The sequence below is a fragment of the Dromaius novaehollandiae genome, chromosome 17, assembly GCF_036370855.1.
Source record: "Dromaius novaehollandiae isolate bDroNov1 chromosome 17, bDroNov1.hap1, whole genome shotgun sequence".
Classification (NCBI taxonomy): domain Eukaryota; kingdom Metazoa; phylum Chordata; class Aves; order Casuariiformes; family Dromaiidae; genus Dromaius; species Dromaius novaehollandiae.
Window position 1 is genome coordinate 2,827,809 of NC_088114.1, and position 19,682 is coordinate 2,847,490.

The 19,682-nt window shown below is 39.6% G+C and overlaps 1 protein-coding gene across 1 annotated transcript in view; it reads left to right on the top strand.

Moving 5' to 3' along the window:
- Positions 1 to 19,682, top strand: part of NAA25 (N-alpha-acetyltransferase 25, NatB auxiliary subunit) — a 32,927-nt gene that overhangs the window by 400 nt on the left and 12,845 nt on the right. Inside the window, exons 2-13 of the mRNA XM_064521907.1 lie at positions 2,782 to 2,867; positions 3,765 to 3,903; positions 5,533 to 5,651; positions 8,570 to 8,644; positions 9,524 to 9,631; positions 10,226 to 10,304; positions 11,192 to 11,303; positions 12,468 to 12,557; positions 12,937 to 13,106; positions 13,848 to 13,960; positions 17,027 to 17,234; positions 18,110 to 18,199. Of these exons, the coding sequence (XP_064377977.1) occupies positions 2,782 to 2,867; positions 3,765 to 3,903; positions 5,533 to 5,651; positions 8,570 to 8,644; positions 9,524 to 9,631; positions 10,226 to 10,304; positions 11,192 to 11,303; positions 12,468 to 12,557; positions 12,937 to 13,106; positions 13,848 to 13,960; positions 17,027 to 17,234; positions 18,110 to 18,199 (1,389 nt within the window). The remainder of the gene's footprint in view (positions 1 to 2,781; positions 2,868 to 3,764; positions 3,904 to 5,532; positions 5,652 to 8,569; positions 8,645 to 9,523; positions 9,632 to 10,225; positions 10,305 to 11,191; positions 11,304 to 12,467; positions 12,558 to 12,936; positions 13,107 to 13,847; positions 13,961 to 17,026; positions 17,235 to 18,109; positions 18,200 to 19,682) is intronic.

The following is a 19,682-nucleotide window of genomic DNA, read 5'->3' on the forward strand; positions in this document are numbered from 1 at the left end:
CGGCCCTGCGCCGGCCTCGCCGCGGCTCCCACCCGGGGAGGGGGGTGGCTCGGCCGGGGGCTGCGGGCCGGGGGCCCACGGGCCGGTTATGGCCTTGCGGAGAGTTAATTAGGGGACGGGAGCGGGGCGGTTTCGAGGGACGGCCCGGCTGAGGGGCCGCTCGCACGGAGCCGCCCCCGGGTGTTTTGCGGTCTGTCACCCGCAGCCGGGGTTGCTCAGGTAGATGCAGACGAGCTCGTCCCTGTTCATGCAAACACCGAGGAAGGAAGAGGGAAGAAAAGCCCTTCCCCAGGCTACGGTACCATCGGTAGGATGGGAGAGCGGGTAGAGATTTCGGATAAACGTCCTCGACTCTTTCCAGTACCAGGGGGAAAAAAAATCTCCTTAAAAACTCAAGGAGAAGTGCCCTCATTCTGCAGCGCGCTGAGTTGGGGATGCCCTTCGCTGTTGGGGCGCTGCTCTCGCCCGGAGGGCCGTGTGCTGCAGGCTGGCTCCTCCGTTGCATCCCAGGAAAATCAGTGAAGACAGCTGTGTTTGATTAAAAGCGAGAATGTACAGTTCTCTTAAAGTAAAACGTTTGTTATGTAACTGTTATTGCAGCTGCGCAGTTTACCTTTATGTGGCAATTCTAAGATTTTTTTCTTAATTTCTTAGTGTATGCTGTGATCGCCATTTTTATTGATGCGCAATTATTTGCGTTTAATTTGTATAACGTCTTAAATGTTCTTTAAAAAAAAAAACTCAGAAAAGGTAACCAAGATCAAACCAGATGACGCTGAGATATATTTCGATGTGTTAATTCCAGAGAGTATAGCAGCTAGTGAGAGAGCTTTAAAAATGCTTGCTGCTAGTTCTGGAAAGCATCATCTCCAGTGTAACACTTTGAATTCAGTTTTCGGTCATGCAGAACTCTAGATAAGGTATATATCTTTAAAGATATAAATGCTGGACTTTACAAAAGTCATAAACTGGATACGTGCAGCATGAGGTTGAGGGTCTGGTGATTTCGGTTAAAACAGTGCTTCTCACTTTGCACCTTGAGCTTTGGTTATCTCCGATTCTTTGCCAGATACGTTTATCTTTCATCTTAATTCATTGCACCTTCCTCTGAAGGTTAATATGTTGCGTTTCCAGTCACTGAATATCTCCATCTACAGACGTGCTACTAATATAGACTTCAGTATTTTTCTTTATCTTAAATTTCTTTGGAACTTGCCAACTGCTTCGGCTTCCAACAAACTTATTTGTTGTTAGCAAAATACAATCTTTTTAGTCTGCTGCCGTTTAGAGAGGTTTGTGGTTTGTTTGATTTACTTCAGAAGACCTAAAGCGGAGATCTTATCAGTACAGCTAGTTGTAAAACAACTCCAAGACAGGCACTGCAGACTGGAAAATGATTTGTGTGTGTGTGAACTGTGCAACACAGGTCCTGAAATCGAGAAAGCTCTGCCAGTGCATGGAGAGAGCGTCAGTATGTTCTGTTTCTGGATTTTTTTAAAGTCCTCTTCACTGATAAGTCTGTGCTTAAGTTTTAACGTTAAGGGTGATTCATAGGTTTTTGGTAAGTTAAAATGGCCCTCTGACCCATGCAAAGACAAGGTACTGCTGTTTCAAACCGTCTGGATGTTTTATCCAGCAACACTTTGGTTAGTGCGGGCAGGCTGCCTCCTCTGAGGTTTAGTCCGTGCTGTCCCACGAGTCCTGTTTGCTTTACTTCAAATCTGTGCCGCTCACTTGGCCGTGGAAGCAAGTGTTAAAGCTGCTGAAAGAAAAATTGTTAATGGAGATGTGCACTTTGTACAACGTACCAAGGAATTACCAAAGGTCACCTCTACTTGATAAAGGGTTCCCTCTCATAATGAGAACTATGGTCTTAGAAAGAGATATGTAATGTAATTGCAGTTAACTAGTGTTAGCTCTGTTCACAGTTTGGTCGGGGAAGGGCCAGAATAGCGTGAGCAGACTGTTCCTTCTTGGCATGTCAGGTGCGGCGAAGCTTCTCTGCTAGGTTTCAGTTAATAACCTTGGAGGGAGGGGAAGGGTATGGGGTCGTGTTCTAACCTAAAATTGCTCGTTTAGTTTGATACCCGTGGTTGTGTAATAGCGTGATGATGCATTGTAGGTGAAGCTGAAAATAATAAGAAGCAGCTGAGAAAAAGAGAGGATGGTCTTGAGACAGGGTTTTTGTACAGCTGGAGGTTTTACTAGATAGTGGAATATTCCCCTAGAAAATTTGGGAACTTCACATTTTTGTCTTTAAAACTGGTCTGCACAAAGCATGGCGATATTCCATTAGGGGCCAGGCTTGCTCTGTCTGAAGTGTGGGTCATGTAGCGAAGCGTGTCTTCTCGCTTAATGCTTTGATGGATTATGAGTGCCCAGTTTTTAAACTACTGCCTGTTAAAAGTCGCTGAAAGCCTCCCAAAGGCATACCAAATTAATTTGTGCTTTCACTAAAGCAAAGAGCGTAAGCTCCATTGCTAGCAAAGAGCTATTGCTACAGAACCCGCTGCATTATATAGCTCTTTTGTTGCTATAATGATCTATGTGGAGTAATTACAAAAGCTTATTTGTTTGAAAGACTAAAACTAGTACAGTGAGATGAATACTTAGTCTACAAAATGACATGTTTCCTGAGCATTTGGTTTGGTAGTAATTGTAAAATGAAAATGCATTTTGTACTACTGGCGTAACAATGCCTACTCCACAATAAAATTAGAGGTAGCATTCCAGAACAGTCTCTTGCCCTATAATAATCCTATATATGTTCTTCTTATACAGATTATCTCGATAATGGCAATAATAAAATGGCAATCCAGCAAGCAGATAAATTGCTCAAAAAGCACAAGGATCTTCACTGCGCAAAGGTAAGCGTGGCTGCTGTTCACTGATCTCATTTGGTGAGCAGAGTTCTGCGATTTGGAGTGTGTCGCTGCTTTTCAAGCACTGTCTGTGATCTTCCACGAACCGCAGCGCTTCCTGAACCCCGTGGAACGTTGCTGGCGGTTCTGAATCACGCAGTTTCTTGTTTGCCTGAAACCTTGTACAGATTCTTTGAGTGAGTTGCCTCTAATGCCTAAAGTATAGGTGGCTACACCTGAGCTACTGGTCTAGATCCCTGTCATAGCCACTTCAGGCAAATGTGGCAGGTAAGTTCTGCCTTAAAAATGCCTGTGTTAGACTTTAGGTTGAGGTACGTACTTGTCTTTGGTCATAAAAGCAACCTAGATAATCAGTTTAGATGGAAACATTCACTTTGAAGATGCGTTCCCTAGTAGAATATAAGGCATTTGCTTTTTTACCTCTTGTTCACTATTCTCCTTGCTGTGCCTCTGCTGCAGGGAAAGGAGTTCTGTTCCTCTTTCAGTTTTCTGAATATTAGAGTATCTATTTTTCTGCTTTTCTTTCTTCCCCTATGGATTTTCCTTTCTGTTTCATATTGCTTCTACTTGTTGGAAGCTTCCCAAGCTGAAGTGAGTATTGTTGACCTGACTCTCACTTATGTCACTTCTGCCTGGCTAGTGATTAGAAGACGGAGCGAATTGGCAGAGTGGCCTGCATATGCGTTAAGAAATGCAAAGCCACGGCATTTGATGCAGCTCGCATCTGGAAGCTTTTCTCCACACCCGTATGGATTAGAAATTTAATAAAAACTCAAGTTCTGTAGAAGTGATTAGGTGCTTGGGCAAACCTCTTCACCAGGAATGAAAGGACTTTCATTGCCAACTGTGTCTTTAACAGCTGCTTCTGTGTCCTATCAATAGGTTCTGAAGGCAATTGGCTTGCAGAGGACAGGGAAGCAGGATGAAGCATATACTCTGGCACAAGAAGTAGCAGCACTTGAACCCACAGATGACAATTCCTTGCAAGCACTAACTATTCTTTACCGGGAAATGCATAGACGTAAGTTTATTTGGTTTTTGTCCCTGCTTGTCCTTGGGCTTGCTTAAAAGTCATAATTATTTATGTTCTTTTAAAAGTATATGTGGTCCCCAGTTTCATGGTGGGGAAGAAAAAACTGGGCAGTTTTCACAGGAAAGTACCAAGTCCAGAGTTCAAGTATGGGCACATTATTACGAGAGTGAATTAATTTAAATGCTTCATTTGGCACCTCTTCTAAATGCCTCTTTGATAAAGCTCTAGATGATTAAAGTACTTTGTTTTTTGTTTCTTCTCATTAACCTTATCATGTACACAGTGCTTAAATGAGTGGCATGCTAATCATCCATCATGGTCAGCATATGAATTCACTTTTTTTTTTTTTTTAATGAAAGCTCCTGGAAGTTGTTGTTGCTATATAAGACAAAGATGACAGATCATACACACTGTGTTTTGGAAGGTACTTAATACTGCCTGACTTCAGGCCCTAAGAAGCTGTGTTACAAACAGAAGGGGACTCCTGACCCATTTTCCTGGGTTATCTTTTTAAATATGGTTCCTTGTTGTGAAAGGATATTTAAAACATAGTAAATCATGAATGCTGAAGCGATCAAGTAAAATTGTACATGCTTTTCTGAAAGAAAGCAGATGTTATATACTGCTTATCTATAGCTCTAAACAGTTGTTTCTGGCAACTTCTTGTGGTTCTTGGTGGTAACAGCGATGTTTACTGTTGAACTGCAGCAGAAAATGACAATGGAGTGAAACCACTTTTGTAGGAATGGATATCTGGAATTGATCTGCAACCATTTATTGGCGTATATCAATTGCATATATCCTAGTTTATTTCTTTCTATGCACTTATGTGTATTTATGTATGTATATGTGGTGTTAAAGTAACATTTCTTAAATATGAAATGTTTTTTGCAACTTCAATATAAACAGAGTAGAGTCCTGGATATGTCAGGAGTGTTTCCATGATTCTAAACAGCTTGTTTAAATGCTAAGCTCAGGTTTTAAACTTTTAGGTGTGTACCTCAGAAAGGAAATAGTGGATGTTAGGCACTTCCACTTTGGGTCTTGTAAGAAAATTGGTTAGATATTTAATGTGTATGTGTTGAGGATACGTGGATTATGTTAAGATAAGTTACATTTACTTTTTAATATTCTACTGCAATATAATTTTGTATGTAAGGGAAAAGATCTCTTTTCTTGAAGGAAGGAAAGATAAGTTTTGCATATGATATAATACCTATAATACTAAGTATTTAGTTATGAAGGGCCTATATTAGTATATTATGAAGTATTTTGCTTTTTAAGAATATTAAAATAGGCAATTGGGAAATAACAGGATATGTGTATCATAGACAAATCTGTGATCCAAAACAGATAAACTTGCTGAAGCAAAGACTTAGAATTGTTTCTGAGCAGTTCAGTTGTTGCTGTTAACTCTGTATGTATTATTTGAAACGCATTCTTCCTTTGACTACTGTTTGTAGTGCTTGGGGTCCTGGGAGAGAAAGAGTACTGTTTCTGTGGTTATTGAGCCTGATTAGATTACTCTTCAGAATATCACTGATGCTATCTTGAGGTAGCTGTTCTTTAAACTTTATCCCAAATGTGTCTTAACCCAAGCATCTGCTTTTGGTTTAGCGGAGCTGGTAACTAAACTTTATGAAGCAGCTGTAAAGAAGGTTCCCAACAGTGAAGAGTATCACTCTCATCTCTTCATGGCCTATGCCAGGGTGGGAGAATACAAGAAGATGCAACAGGTACAATCACCAATTTGTGTTCTGGTCATTTTTAGGTGTCACTTGGATTCTCTTTTTATATCATGCTGCCATTGTCTAAAAAGACCACTGTGGGGTGGGTTATACGAAGACAAATGTTTCCTTTTTCTTACATGAGCTAGCATGATGATGTCCCAAAATAACCAACATATCCTATCAGTTCAGAAAGACATGAGCTTTCTGTTGATCTGTGTTGGGCAGTACACTGTTTACTTATGAGGCAGTGCATGATAAAGGAATTCCAGAATATATGTGAAAAGATTTAGCAAGATCTTCTGATCCATGTTTTCAAACTTGATACTCCTTAATTTGTTATTTTCTTTAGGAAGAAAAGAGTAATCTTGCCCAAGCTCTTACTGCTGGAGCCTAACCTATAGTTAGGCTGGTATAGGTTGTAATTCGGCAGAGAAAAAGTAAAAGCACTTCTAAGCAGGTCTTACTTTTCAGTTGGCAGTACAGTGTCTTGCTGGTTAGTTTTGTTTTCATCCTTTCCAAATTAGGTGCCTAGAGAATGCCTATAAATGGAAGATTATTTTCAAAGCATGCGCACTCCCTCTTATGTATAAAAAAGCACACAGAGCCAAGAAAATAAGTTCTAAACTCCCTCTCGTTCCCCCTATGTTAAGGTGACTTGAATTTTTGTACAAATCCAGTCTGAATAGCTGAAAGAATATATTGAGCAGTAGTGTTATTCCCCATTCTAGTTCGACTTGTAAACTGCTTTAGTTCAAACTGTAGATGGAGGCAAAGTTATTGATGTACATAAAGCTTGTCACCTTGTTAAATTTCATGTAGGTATATTAAGAAAGAGATTAAAATATACAGTATTATTATATGTCTGGTCCTTAATTGCCTGTTGAGAGCTGCTTTTTGGTATTACTTATATTTAAATTATCATCTGAAAAGAAGTCATGAATCTGCGGTCTTCATGACTGCATCTTACACCCTTCTCTCATAGGTTGTGGCATTCCACCAATGATGGTGTAACATCAAATTACAGGATTATCATTAACAACATTATATATGCCAGCACAAAGTTGGAGCCTAACGTAGAAGGCCACGGATTATTCTTGCTTGCTCTGTTGTGTAGCAGAATATCTAAAAAATTGAGGTTAATTTTTGCAGCCTAGAAGAAATCAGATTCTAGCTCCAAATGGAGTAGGGCTATTTTATATCTGAAATAAGATTCAGGAAATGAAAAAGGATTTTTCAGAGATGCTGTGGTAAAGGCCTGTTTGATATTTGTTTAAATCTTAATTTTTTGCTTTTTTTGATTTTTGTTTTTATTTAGCAGCTTTAAATAGTCCCTTATTTGCGTGTACTTTAATGTTTTAAATGGGGACTTCCCTTTTGCTGATAACAGCAAACCTAACTTTAACTAAACTTTATACTTGATCATATGAAAATAATAACATAATTCTGTTGCTTAAAGAATCTGAGCAAGTTGGTACCATGAGTTTTTCTGATAAAATTTGTAATTCTGGGTGTTCCTGTCCATATTCTGTTTTTAAGGCTTTGTTGACTTCAAAAGGAACAAGCACTCAGCGCTCTCTTTGTATTTCAGAGTTCAGAACATCTCAGGAATCTGAGATCACTGATGTCAGCACAGGGCCATCTAAAACTGAATAGTGCTGCAGCCTTAGTTTAGCTAGAGTAGGATTGAAAGGTCTACAAAGCTGTCAAATTTTTTAAAAAAACAAATGATCCCTAAACCCACCCCTCAAACCTGCAAGTTTTGAGTAATTTTCTCTAATGGCAGTATACTTCAGAGATACTGTTTTTCTTCAGACCCCTATATTGTGCTCTGTTACTAGCTTCACATGGCAGCGTAAGCTTCAGAGGCATTTGACTGTTTAGTAATAGTACTCTTGTCTACAACCATGAATGGAAAAATTCCAGTCTTACACGGGTAACAATATTTAATGTTTAGCTGACCTCTTGTACATTTAAAATATCGTGCAGATGGGTATCTGATTAAATGAGTCGGACATTGTCAGAGAGAGGATGTTCTGAACTGACCTAAGCGTTAGAGCCAAGCACTTAACATCCACGCACTGTTTGCATCTCTTAAGCAACTGGAGAGTGAAAGTAAACCTCCGCCTTCTGTGTTCCGGGGTATTTCAGCTGAAAGTACTGGAATATGCAAACCAAGACTGCAGTCATAAAATTGGCACAAAAGTTTATACAAATGAAGAGAAATCTTTCTGTGGTAGTAGATTGTATTATATGTAGTTTCCTACCCACACTAATTAATTGTAAAAATGTTGTCCTCCATTGTATACAAACACTGCAAACCTCAGAGAAATGCATGAATAAGAATTATTTCTGTGTTGGACTAGAGAATCTTGAATGCTTTGATACAGTCAAGCTTTCAGCTCAGCCTTTGTTTAACCACTGCTTTGCAAATTTAGGTGGGCTCATGTTCCAGGTATCTGAGTATGTGTATGTATGAAATAAATGTAGAAGGGCAGTTGTTTACATGAACAAGGCATGTGCTTTGGTGTGCCTTTAGCACTGACTGAGAGTGCTGTTGAAAATCAGAACTGGAAACATCCCCTTGACTCTTAAAGAACAGGTCTCCTGCTTTCTGGTGTTGTTACCACTTCTAATTAAAGCAATCATCTGTTTGAGCAATCATATGTGCACATGCTCGTTGCCATGCCTTGTCAGACCTACTCAAAATATGATAGTCTCTGAAAGAGAAACAGTTTCACCCTCCATTTGCTTCTTTAACAATATATGTTAGGATGGAAGGGCTCACGGGTTGATAAAATCCTCCCGTCTAGTCGCTAATTCTGAGTTGTCTGCTGCTATCATTGCTGCTTAGCTTGCAGTGTCTGTCACGAAAGCTCAAACAGCTGCGTTCTAGGAATGACAAATTTCTTTCTTATGTTTTTCAGGCTGGAATGGCACTTTATAAAATTGTACCCAAAAATCCTTACTATTTTTGGTCTGTGATGAGCCTGATTATGCAGGTATGTACAGTGTTGCAAATGAGTTTAAGACTTTCGGTGCTGGTATAGTGCAAACATAGAAATGTGTTGAGTGAATACCACAGGTATTTTAAGTAAAGTATCAATTTGAACTGTTTATGTACAATGCTGGGAGAGAACTGAGCCCTCCTTAAGCAGCATCATTGACATGGTCCAAAATGAATGCTATGGTGTTCTTAATGCAGCTTAACCAGTCTGCCTTACTGCATTTATTAAACAACCTATCTCTACTGGTAGCCTACTATCTGTTTATTTTGGTTTAGTTAAAGAGCTAATAAATAAGTGCTGATTTTTTTTTTTCAAATAATATCTGCAGCTCCTTAGCTCCAAACTGTTTTTCTCTAACTAGATTATAAAGGTTCTAGGAGGAAAAAAAATGAGAGCTCTGAACTTAGCATTTTTTTCGGACTACAGAAGCTCTGCAGTGCTAGATAGCAGATCAGCTGTGCTGCTGTTAGCTGATAGAGAAATTTTAGGCACTAATCAAAAAGCCTGACAAAATATTGGTCAAGGAAAAAGTAAGCATGGAGGCATTAATCACATTAATTATATTGAAGTCCTGGCCTATATAAAATACAGACTTGGTCTTGCAATGTTTTACTTGCGATGGGCATTTTGTGCCTAGTTGTATAAGTCTTTGGACAACATAGTCAAGAGTGAGCATTTCAGCTTATTACTAGTTTTATTGCTGCCTATGTAACACAGCAGTTATTCTCTGCACCTGACGGATGGCATCTCTAAATGCGTGGTTTGGTGGGGGATTGAAGGACTTTTGTTTTTCCTTCTTCTAATGGGGAAAAAAGCAGCGAGTGGGGCGACACAAAGTTGATGAGCTGTTAGAATAATTCTTCTTTTCCTTAGTCTATTTCAGCACAGGACGAAAACCTCTCAAAGACAATGTTTTTGCCCCTAGCTGAAAGAATGGTGGAAAAAATGGTGAAAGAGGATAAGATCGAAGCTGAGGCTGAAGTAAGACTTGCACCTATTTTCAACTTGACCTGAATGTTATTGAGAGAAGGAATGCGGTGTTAAAGGAAGTTGGTTACTGCCTTGGATATTATTCTTATATGTGGATATGGTATACCATATATTTGATATATATCCATATATGTACATCATATCTGTCATATGATGTGAGATATATGTGGATATATCCACATATAATATGGATATATCATTATTCATTATTAGTTATTATTTAATATCTGTTAAAATAATAGTGTTCTGAAAGTAAATGTGAATGGAATGGGACAAAAGGAAAACCAAGAACAGAGGATTGAGAGGGATTTGCAAGAGTATGACCAAGGAAATTTTCTGGTGTTTCATTTCACTAGTGAAGTACTTGATTTTGCTCCCTGGAAGGCCCCAAGAGAAACTTCAGGACTGAGAATGGAAAAAAGACCTAAATTCTTGCATGTTACATGCTGCTGGATGCTAAAGATAGCTATGCAGTCATAGCTTTCTCCTATTTCTAATGACTGTAGCACAAGCCACTTTATTTCTTGGCACTCCTGTATATTGTTTTACTAGCAAATTTCATTGCAGTCTAATCTTTCTTTTAAGGTTGAACTTTACTACATGATTCTGGAACGTTTGGAGAAGTATCGGGAAGCCTTAGATGTTGTGAGAGGAAAACTAGGAGGTAACTTACTCTGTCAATAATCACAGTTGTGTGGAGGAGCAGCAGCTCTTTGCTTTGCTTCAGGGTTTTTCACTGGTTACAAAAAAAGAAAGCTATGAGCTACTCTGACTCTGAACACCACATTGAAACAAACAGTGGAAGTGCTCTTGTGCATGTTGTTTTTACCCAACTGCTTATGGTATTTTATGTTGTATTGACTGATGAATTTTGCAGCATTATGTTTATCTTCAGTACTAAAGTAGTAATATGCTACTTTTTAGCTGCCATCTTAGGAAAAGTGCATCCTGTGTTTTTGAGGATTCACTCTTTTCTGGTGATTAAATGCATGTGCAGCTTAAAGGAATTGGGCTATGAAGATTTGCATAGGATTCGGTTCTATTCTACACTCAACACAATGCTGTTAAAGGAAAGAGTTTTCAGCGAGAAGATGAAGGTTTTCTTCTGAAGAGAATGGAGTGGATTGTAGTTTGGTGTTTGTAGCTTTCTTACTTTCTGCAAGTACTATTTTTTCTGTACTGATTCTGTGCCTGGAACTCTTCTCTGTTCAAAAATAAGTGCTGAACTGTCAAGATCTTTCTAGTGCTACTGTAGGTAGTGAGATAGCAGGCCTCAGCATAATTAAATGCTGATTCTCTAGCTATACTTTGTCTAAAACCTTAATTTCTAGCATTGTTGCTCTGCAATATGCAGGATGTTAAAAAGTCAGTGTTGTATCATGCGATTTAGCAATATTTTTAGTACTGGTTCTGGCCTTTCCATCCTTTGAGGGCCTCTGTTTTATCTTCTTACGTTTACTGCTTTGTACCCTTGGCTATAATAAGATGCTTTATTCAGAAAGTGAAAGAAATCAGTGGATTAAATAGAATTGCACTTCCGTTCTAATTTAGAGAAACTGACAAGCGAGCTGCAGAGCCGAGAGAACAAATGCATGGCGATGTACAAGAAGCTGTGTAGGTGGCCCGAGTGCAACGCGCTCTCTAGAAGGCTGCTGCTGAAAAAGTGAGTTGAGATTTCTGCAATGCTACTAAAAGGAATGAGGGAGGAATTCCTGGCTGGTTGTGAATTGCTTGTTTAGTGGCTCTTGTAAAGGGTGGTTAAAATAGAATAACATCAGATGTTCTCAAAGCATTTCCAAGCATTTATACTCCAAAGCCTGAGGGGAAAGGCAAAAAAATAGTGGTATAGAGTCACAGTGGAGGTCTCACAGAATCAGTGTCATGACTGTAGTTCCTTCTCTTTGAAGGTCTGCTCACTTCTAGTGACATGTTCAAGCAATAAACTTGTTTCCCTCCTTATTTCTAAAGGCTATTGTGGCTGTCCAACTGCAACTTTCGGGGTGGGAAAAGATGGGAACTGCATTTACATTTAATTTCCTGGAACTCCATTTCTGTCAGTTGGCCAGACTTCCTTCTGGGAGATGCATCTAATGCTTTGAACAGATGCACCAGAAGAGAACATACCAGTATAATCAGATCTGTGTCATGGAACTGTCAAAAGGGTTTTGCTTTTTATTTCTCATTTAGCTGTGCCTTAATCCTAAACAAAAAAATAAAAAGCAATCTTAAAGATTAGGAAGTCCTGTCTGCAGCACCTGTCCAAGGGGACAGCAAAAAGTTTTTCTCTTCTAAGGATTTGTTCATAGTATTTAGTGTTTGTTAAATATATTTGCCATGGAAAAACAGGAAAACAAGCATCTGCTTTATAGGGGACACAGAAGTAAAATAGGGGAGAGATCACCTCACAACACTTGCAATATGCTTAGAACGAGCTTGAAGGCATTTTCAGCTTACCTTTCACTTTTGGCGTATCCTTTTCTGTAACTCCTTAAGTTGCTCTGAAAATGGGCTGGTGAAACATCTCCTGCCTTAGTGTTTTCATGGGGATATGCTTGAGCTATGTCTTCTGATTAGAATATAAATGCAAAAAGGAGAATTTGCACCTTGCCTCAACTCTTTATTGAAATTGTTTACCTTGATATGTTTCAAGAAATTCAGGATAATTGCATTATTTTAAGATGTGACACCTTCTCATGGGAAGATAGTTCTTATTGCAGTTGTTTTTCTGTAATCTTCATATGTGCTATTCCTTTTTATGCAATTTTATGAGTGAGTTACAGTATCAGCACTTCCCTAAACTTTGTTCCATGCCTTATTTTTGCTTTAGCTCAGATGACTGGCAGTTTTATATTACTTACTTTGATTCTGTGTTTCAACTCATTGATGAATTCTGGATGCCTCCACTTGAAGAAGAGCAGTAAGTTAACTGTTTTGTGGGGGATTTGTCTTTCCTTTGTGCTTAAAAAAAAAAAAAACCCTATGTTTACCTTCATATATTTGATATAATGCTGTCTGCATCTTTGGATGAATTCCTGACATCAGGCCCAAAATGATGTGTTCTCCCTACTTGATTTTGGAGGTTGGCAATAGCCTGCTGGAAACCACTGTATAAATAGTGGCTTGGATGCTGTAGAGCTCTTCCAGGTCATGCTTTTCACAGTGATTGAGGTAGAGCCAGACTTCTGGTAGAAGCCAGACTTCCTTAAGAGCATGTTTGGGAGTGCGCTGAATACATGTTGTCAATGCCTTAGGAATGGGAAAAGTCAGTGAATTTTTTTGTCTCTTTAATTGCACAGCTCTTCGGAAGGAGAGGTACACTATTCTATAGAGCAAGCTGTGAAATTTATAGAAGAGAGAATAACAGAAGAATCTAAGAGCTCTCGGCCACTTCGGGGACCATATTTAGCTAAACTGGAACTGATTAGACGTTTGCGACACAGAGGTTGTAATGATGAACATAAACTAGGTAAAAACCACTCACCGGATGATAACTTAATATTTTAGGGAGAGAACACAAATTTAGAACAAGCTTTTTACATTTAACTCAATGATTTACCAATGCCTGTTATGAAAATGTATGCAGAGCTTTGAAAGTATTAGAAACACCATCCTGAAGAAGAGCAAGTAACTCTAAACTACTCCAGGGCTTGTAAGAGAAATTTTCAAAAGCAGCTACTGGATGTAGGAGCACACAGTCAGTGACTTTGCAGTGAAAAGTGCGTTGCTGATACACTGCTTCTGTAGAAAGTCAGTCTTGCTGTTTAGCGGTAGTATCTGGGTGATTTTCCTTTTGATTTTTTTATCAATAATTCCAGGATTGATTTTTAAAAACTCCCATTTAAAAATCACATTTGGGGAGTCAGTGAAGGAGAGAATATGATTAGAGCAAAATCTTTGCTACTCAGTAGTTCCTTTTATATTTGCATCCAAAAATAAATTAGTTAGATAAGCAGAGACTGTATGCATGCCTGTTTTGCTGAGTTCTTATCTGCTAAAGTAGCTTGAATGAAGCTCTTGGGCTTTTTTTCTGTGTGTCCTTGGTTACCAAAGACATTGAGCCTCTGTTAAAATCTGCAGTAGTGCAGCTATCCATTTTGTAAATCACTGTAATCTTGAAAAAAATACATTACTGAAGATTTCTCATAGTGATTTTACAGGTTAAGCTTTTAATAGAGCATTTGAAAAAATGAACTGGCCTTTTTCCTAGGTGATCCAGAAGAACTAATGTTCCAGTACTTCAAAAAATTTGGGGACAAACCCTGCTGTTTTACTGATCTCAAAGTATTTGTAGATCTCCTTCCATCCAGCCAATATACAAAGGTAAGGAAAGATAAATGGTGGGAAGAACTGCAGAGTTTGTTCGCAGAGTGGTCCCTTTAGCTTAAGACATCTGGTGGGCATATTAAAAGGCTGGAAATATGAAATTGTTATCCTTTATTAGAAACTTTGAAAACTCCTTGCACTGCAGAAAATATAATGAATATCTGAATTCTCTGAATAACTTCATTGAGGGATTTTTACTGGAGGCTTTTATAGGTTTGGTCTTGCAAAGTCTCAGACCCAGATGCAGTATTTGTTTGGCCTTTTTATTGCCATTTCAAGGCACCAGGTTTCTTTGAGCAGTTTCTCTGCTGCAGCATTGAAAACGGATGGATTGATACTGATCAAGACGTGAGCAAGAGACCAACTGTAACTTTCCAGAATCTCTCCCTGAAACAAGCTCTCTTTGATTGAAAAGACTATTTGTGCAGAGTCATGAGCAGCTTGTTGAATGACTTCAGCAGCTGGGAATCCTGTCACTCACCCGTTGTTTTTCTAAGCCATTGTGTAAAATATCAGAGCTGGGTTGGGCTAGACAGAGAATGCAGCATCAGGCAGGGGCTGCTGATAAAATATTTGTGAACAAAGTATAGATAGTGCTGTTCTCTTTTATTATAAAAGGAATATTCCCTTGCTGCTAATGCAAGCTCTTCCCGCAGCCTCACTAGTTACAATAATGGTGGCCCTTGCATATATGGATTGCTGCTGATGTTTTAAGTGGAAGGCATGTTCTTTCCCCTGCTGGCAACAGGTATGATCAGTGGAATATTTAACTCGGATGTCTGGAAATGGCGATACTTACGTATCTCTTAAGGTAACCCTTAAGTCCTGAAGCACTGAAGAAGTTTAATCCTAACTTTCCAAGACACAAATTCTTAATCTGGGGGAAAAATCATATTTAATACTAATAGTTCAGGCAACAGGTGTTTCCCAGTGCTTGTAAAAAGCCTGAATTTGAATAAATTCTGTAAAGTTTTCTGACTGGCCTTGAAATTGTTGCTGGTTTAGTGAATGTTTCATTTTGTTGCATGCTGACATCATATTGCAAGGCCTTTCCAGCGTGTGGCTATCTTCTGGCTGTTGTGTCTCGGTTGCATGCATCCGCAGCTTAGAGGAGACTTGTAGCTGAAGAGCATTAGTGGTGTTAAAGTGCAGATGGGTGGGTTTGTTTGTTTTAAATTAACTTCAGCATATGGGAGCAATGCAGCAACTCAAAGTGCTAAGCAGTGCAATGAAAAGAATTCAAAGGGAACATTTAAAAGAAAACATGTAATGGCTTGAACTGTGATAAAGGCCGTGAGAGTGCTGTATAAAAGTGGAGGCAGGCAAGAGCTGAATCTTCAGTAGGGAAGATGTATGAAAAGGGGGGAAACATGGAGGCAGTTGAGGTGTATTTCGTTGTTTATACTAGCTTACATTTCTGGAAGCCTTCTTTTCGCTGTTACTGTTTTTAATTCACATCCTGGACAGCTCTGCTAAGAAAAACTACTTGAAAGGCACTTCGTAAATCACTAGTGTCCTGTCTTTTTTTAGATCTACTGAGGAAAAATGTATTTGCTAAAGCTTTCTGTGGGTCTTTTAACTTAAGGGAAATATTTTTAGGTTAGCTTAGATTAATTCTTGTTGCACAGCAACAGATGTTGAAGCAACTTCTCTACGTAATGGAGCAGTCATGCTCTTCCCTTGCAGCTGCCCACAGCAAGTGGGATAAAGGCAAGTCAGTCCTCTTCTCGTAGCCATTTCTTTAGGATCTGTGAACTCCAAAGCAAGTCAGGCTGTTCAGAAATACTGGTGTGTTTCAATGAGGGCTCATGTGCGATCGCTGGGAAACATATAGGAGAGAAGAATGGGAGCAAAGTCCCAAAGTGCTGTCTCGAATGCAGAGCTCTTAGTTGCGTAGTGTATTTGCTGATTTTGGTTAGGGGTAGAGAAAACAGAGGAAAAGCTTACTGCAGTGAAATAGGCCTTACTGCCCAGGCTGCACATCGTGATTTTATGTGCACCTTCAAGCACAAGGGACAGTGCTTGAACTACCACCTTTACTACTAATAGCAAAGCAGAAGCTGTCTGTCTCCATGCTGGCACACTGAGGCTATGAAGTGCCAGATTTTTTTTTTGAGAGCAGTGAATAATGTTACAGTTCAGTAGTTGAGAATGCGGTGATGTTGTTGGGCCATTAGACACGTGCACATATTTCAGCAATAATTGCTGTGATGGCATCAGTCTTGACTTCTTGCCAGGGTAGGTTGGAATATGCAGCCAAGCGATTTGGTTGACCTTGCCCAGCTTGGTAAAGTGCTGGTCAAATTGAAAACCTTTGCCGGCAAAGGCTCTATCAAAGGCTGTGGGAGAACTGGAACTGCTGTGTGTAGAGCTCTTAGCTGGCTGTCTTTTTTTTCCCTAGGGTACGCGTTTGATGCAGTTGGTTTTGTTAACTCAGTTCTAAGTTTGTAAACTTGGTTGAATCTTAGGGCAGCAATAAGCCTCTATCCAGTCCTGACCGTGTTGTAAGAAGTCTGCTGGTGGCTATTAAAACTGTAAGCAGTGAGAGGCTGCTTTTCTTTTTACAATTCTTGGATTAAGTCAGTAATGAAAGGTGATGCCCTCACTGGTTTCAACACAGTGCTTGAGGATTGAGAGAAAATTTAATAGCTTGTACAAACCATCGTTTCCTTTAAGTGTGCTGTTAAGCTTTTCAGTAACTAATTATTTTAATTACACGTTTTACTACTGTGAGTGTTAACAGGTGCATAAAAAGTCCCTAGTGTGTCAATGTATTGGAAACTCTTCTGTGAATATTGCTTGGGTTTTTCCTCCATCTGTTTGAAACTTTCTAAAAGCTATTGAGCTAGAATCATAACTGTGTGCTCACCACTTTTTTTTTTTTTTTTTTTTTTTTTTTTAATAAAAAGCAGCAAGCTCTTTAACCACAGATTTCAGTGCGACTTCCAGATTGATACGGACGTTATCACCTCATTCTTTCCTGATTTGAGGGAGGAAAGGATGCTTTTCGTTTGTGCAGCCCCAGATGCCTTGCAGGATTCAGCTCTGGTGTTTCTCTTTCAGTTCATCAGTCAGTTGCTGGAAGTAATCCCTCTGTCAACAACAGCAGAGAGCGAAATTGCACTACCAGATGATATCAAAGCCCTGCAGCAACACTTGTGTGTGGTGCAGCTCTCGAGGTTGCTTGGTATCTATCATGCCATGGATAAGAAACAGAAGCTGACTGTGGTCCGGGAGCTGATGTTAAGATACCGCCATGGATTGGAGTTTGGTGAGAAGAGTCTTCAAACTACTGTTGCGGTTCCTTTACTGCTTTTTGTGAGCAGAAGTTCAAAGCTTTTCTGGAGGGGAGGGAACAAGGCAAGCTCTTCTGGCCAGTGTTGCTGTTGATGCAAAGCACCGGTGACTCAGCTAGATAATGTTTTACCTTCTCTTGTATGGTAACATCCTTGATCTTACCAATGTGTTTCCTTTTAATTTTGTTTCTTTTGAATTGTCTGTCTTAAAGACAAATTAGACATTCCAGAACAGATCAAATGTACATTTGTATCATGTTTGGCAAAATTGCCTGACCTTTTGAACAAAACCAGTTTATATTACAGCTCTACTTAGGACAAATACAGGGGCAATAACATTTATTTATACATCTTGCAGTTGTAGGAGAATCTCTTTTTTTCCTTCCAGCAGCTGTTAGCTTATAAAGTGATGCAGATTCACTTGCGTTTTTAAGTGTGTGTGTATATATATTTTTCAAAATCTTTAACAGAGTTTTCCTGTTTAATGCAAAATATTTGAATGTGCAAAGCTTTGGGTTTTATTTTCTTTAATGCTTCTCTTTGGAGACTGAATCCAAGCACAGAAGAGCCAACAAAGTGTAATTTGAGACAAAGTGGAATGTGCCCCTCTGGCATTTCAAACAGAATGAACTGAAACAAAATAAATGAAGAAATGCAACATATCTACAGTTGTTTCACTTTTTAAGAAAATTCTGGATTGTATAAATAAGCTGTGATTATTATCTGCCTGACAGCTATGTTGTTCGATAATGCTGGCAATGTTTAAAAAAAAACAAAAAACACAGCTGACAGCACTGTTGTATGAAATGTTTTAACTGCAGTTCAAGGGTGACTTTATTTTTCTTTTCAGGAAAATCTTGTTTGAAAACTGAATTGCAGTTTTCAGATTATTACTGCCTGCTTGCAGTTCACTTGCTGCTTGATCTGTGGCTAGAGGAAGGTATGTCTGTAAAATTGTGTCTGTCTTAATCCCAACTAGTGTTTTGTTCATACCTGCTCTTACCTGGATGGTCAAGTCCTGCATTCTTCTGAGATAGAGGGCTGCTTTTTGGACAAAAGGTGCCACTGCCAAATCCCATGGAGTTATTCTGTTATGGGTTGACTGTTCTGGAGCAGAACCAGATGTCTTTTTCTTTTCTTTTTTTCCTTTTTCTTTCTTAGATCCATTTTTACCCATGATTTATAAATAGTACTTCTCCCTCATGATTTATTATCTGAAGTTTTAACAGAGCAATGTATCTGTAATCATTGCTTGTTACTTATCTTGAGTAGTTTGCTTATTGCTTTATGGTTCTGTAGGAAGACATGGTTTCTGGCTCAGCTTCCTAACTGAAACAAAAAATAGATTTTTGGGAACAGAATAAAATAGACAAATCAAATGAAGAGAAGTAGATGGGCCATCAGTGTGTTGGGGAGAAGAGTCTTGACAATCGTGTGGACACTGAATGGTCCAGACTGGATGTAGCACCCTGTGGCCAGTGTGTACCTGGCCTGGCTTGTTAGTCTCATAGCTGTCTGTCTTTCTCAATGTGACGTATTCCAGGAGTCCCTCTGTTCAGTTGGTGTTTGAGCCAACTCTCACTTACTGACTTACAGAGATTAATTTTTCCTGGTTAATCCCTGTGAGGTCCTGGCAGAGCTTTGCTGGCGACTCTTGCAGCTCAGTGCCGTCTGTCCTCAGAAGCTTGTTCTGCATTTCCTGTGCAGGTGTTTTCTCTTCCTTTGCACAGGTTCTTCTGCCAACTCCCTTCTGATAACAGAGGTGTTTCGAGGGTATTTTTCCCTCGCTGCCATATTGTGTCTTCTGGCTACTCTGCTTCTAGGGTTTCTGCTCAGACCTGTTGCCCTGTCTTGAATATTCTGTAGCACACACTTGCTCTGCCCACCCTACTATCCTAATTGCACAGAGTCTGCCTCCGGTGGTGGGCGTCCTTGGCACTGTTTTAATTCCTGCCTGTGCCGCAGTCAGGTATGGCTTTGTCCTTCTGGAAGAAGGTTTAGTCTTTAACCTGGGTAAATCCCTCACAGATTCTTGGCGGGTCACAGGTGGAGCGTCACAGGCTCTTGAACTCCTGTTTCTGGGCTGATGCTCTTTCATAATGCTCAAGTTCTCTGGGGTTACAAGCTAGAAATCCTGAACAGCCCAGGACCTATTAAGGAAAGTCACTTCTGCTGGTGGCCATGCCTGAGGGCTTTGCTCTGTGACAGATGTGAGCTGGGTATTCCCCGTGAAGAATTATTCCTTTATTATAGCCTTTCCCTCTAGGCAGCAGTTGAAATGCTGGGCTGGGTGTTACGTTTAAGGGCAGCAAGGTGGCTGACGAACGCAGTCTGCATGTTTAAATACGTGGGGCTGTTTTGGGAGAGGTGTGTAACGTGAGGAAGGAAGCTTTGATGCCCAAGTGAGTTGTGCTGCCGGTGTT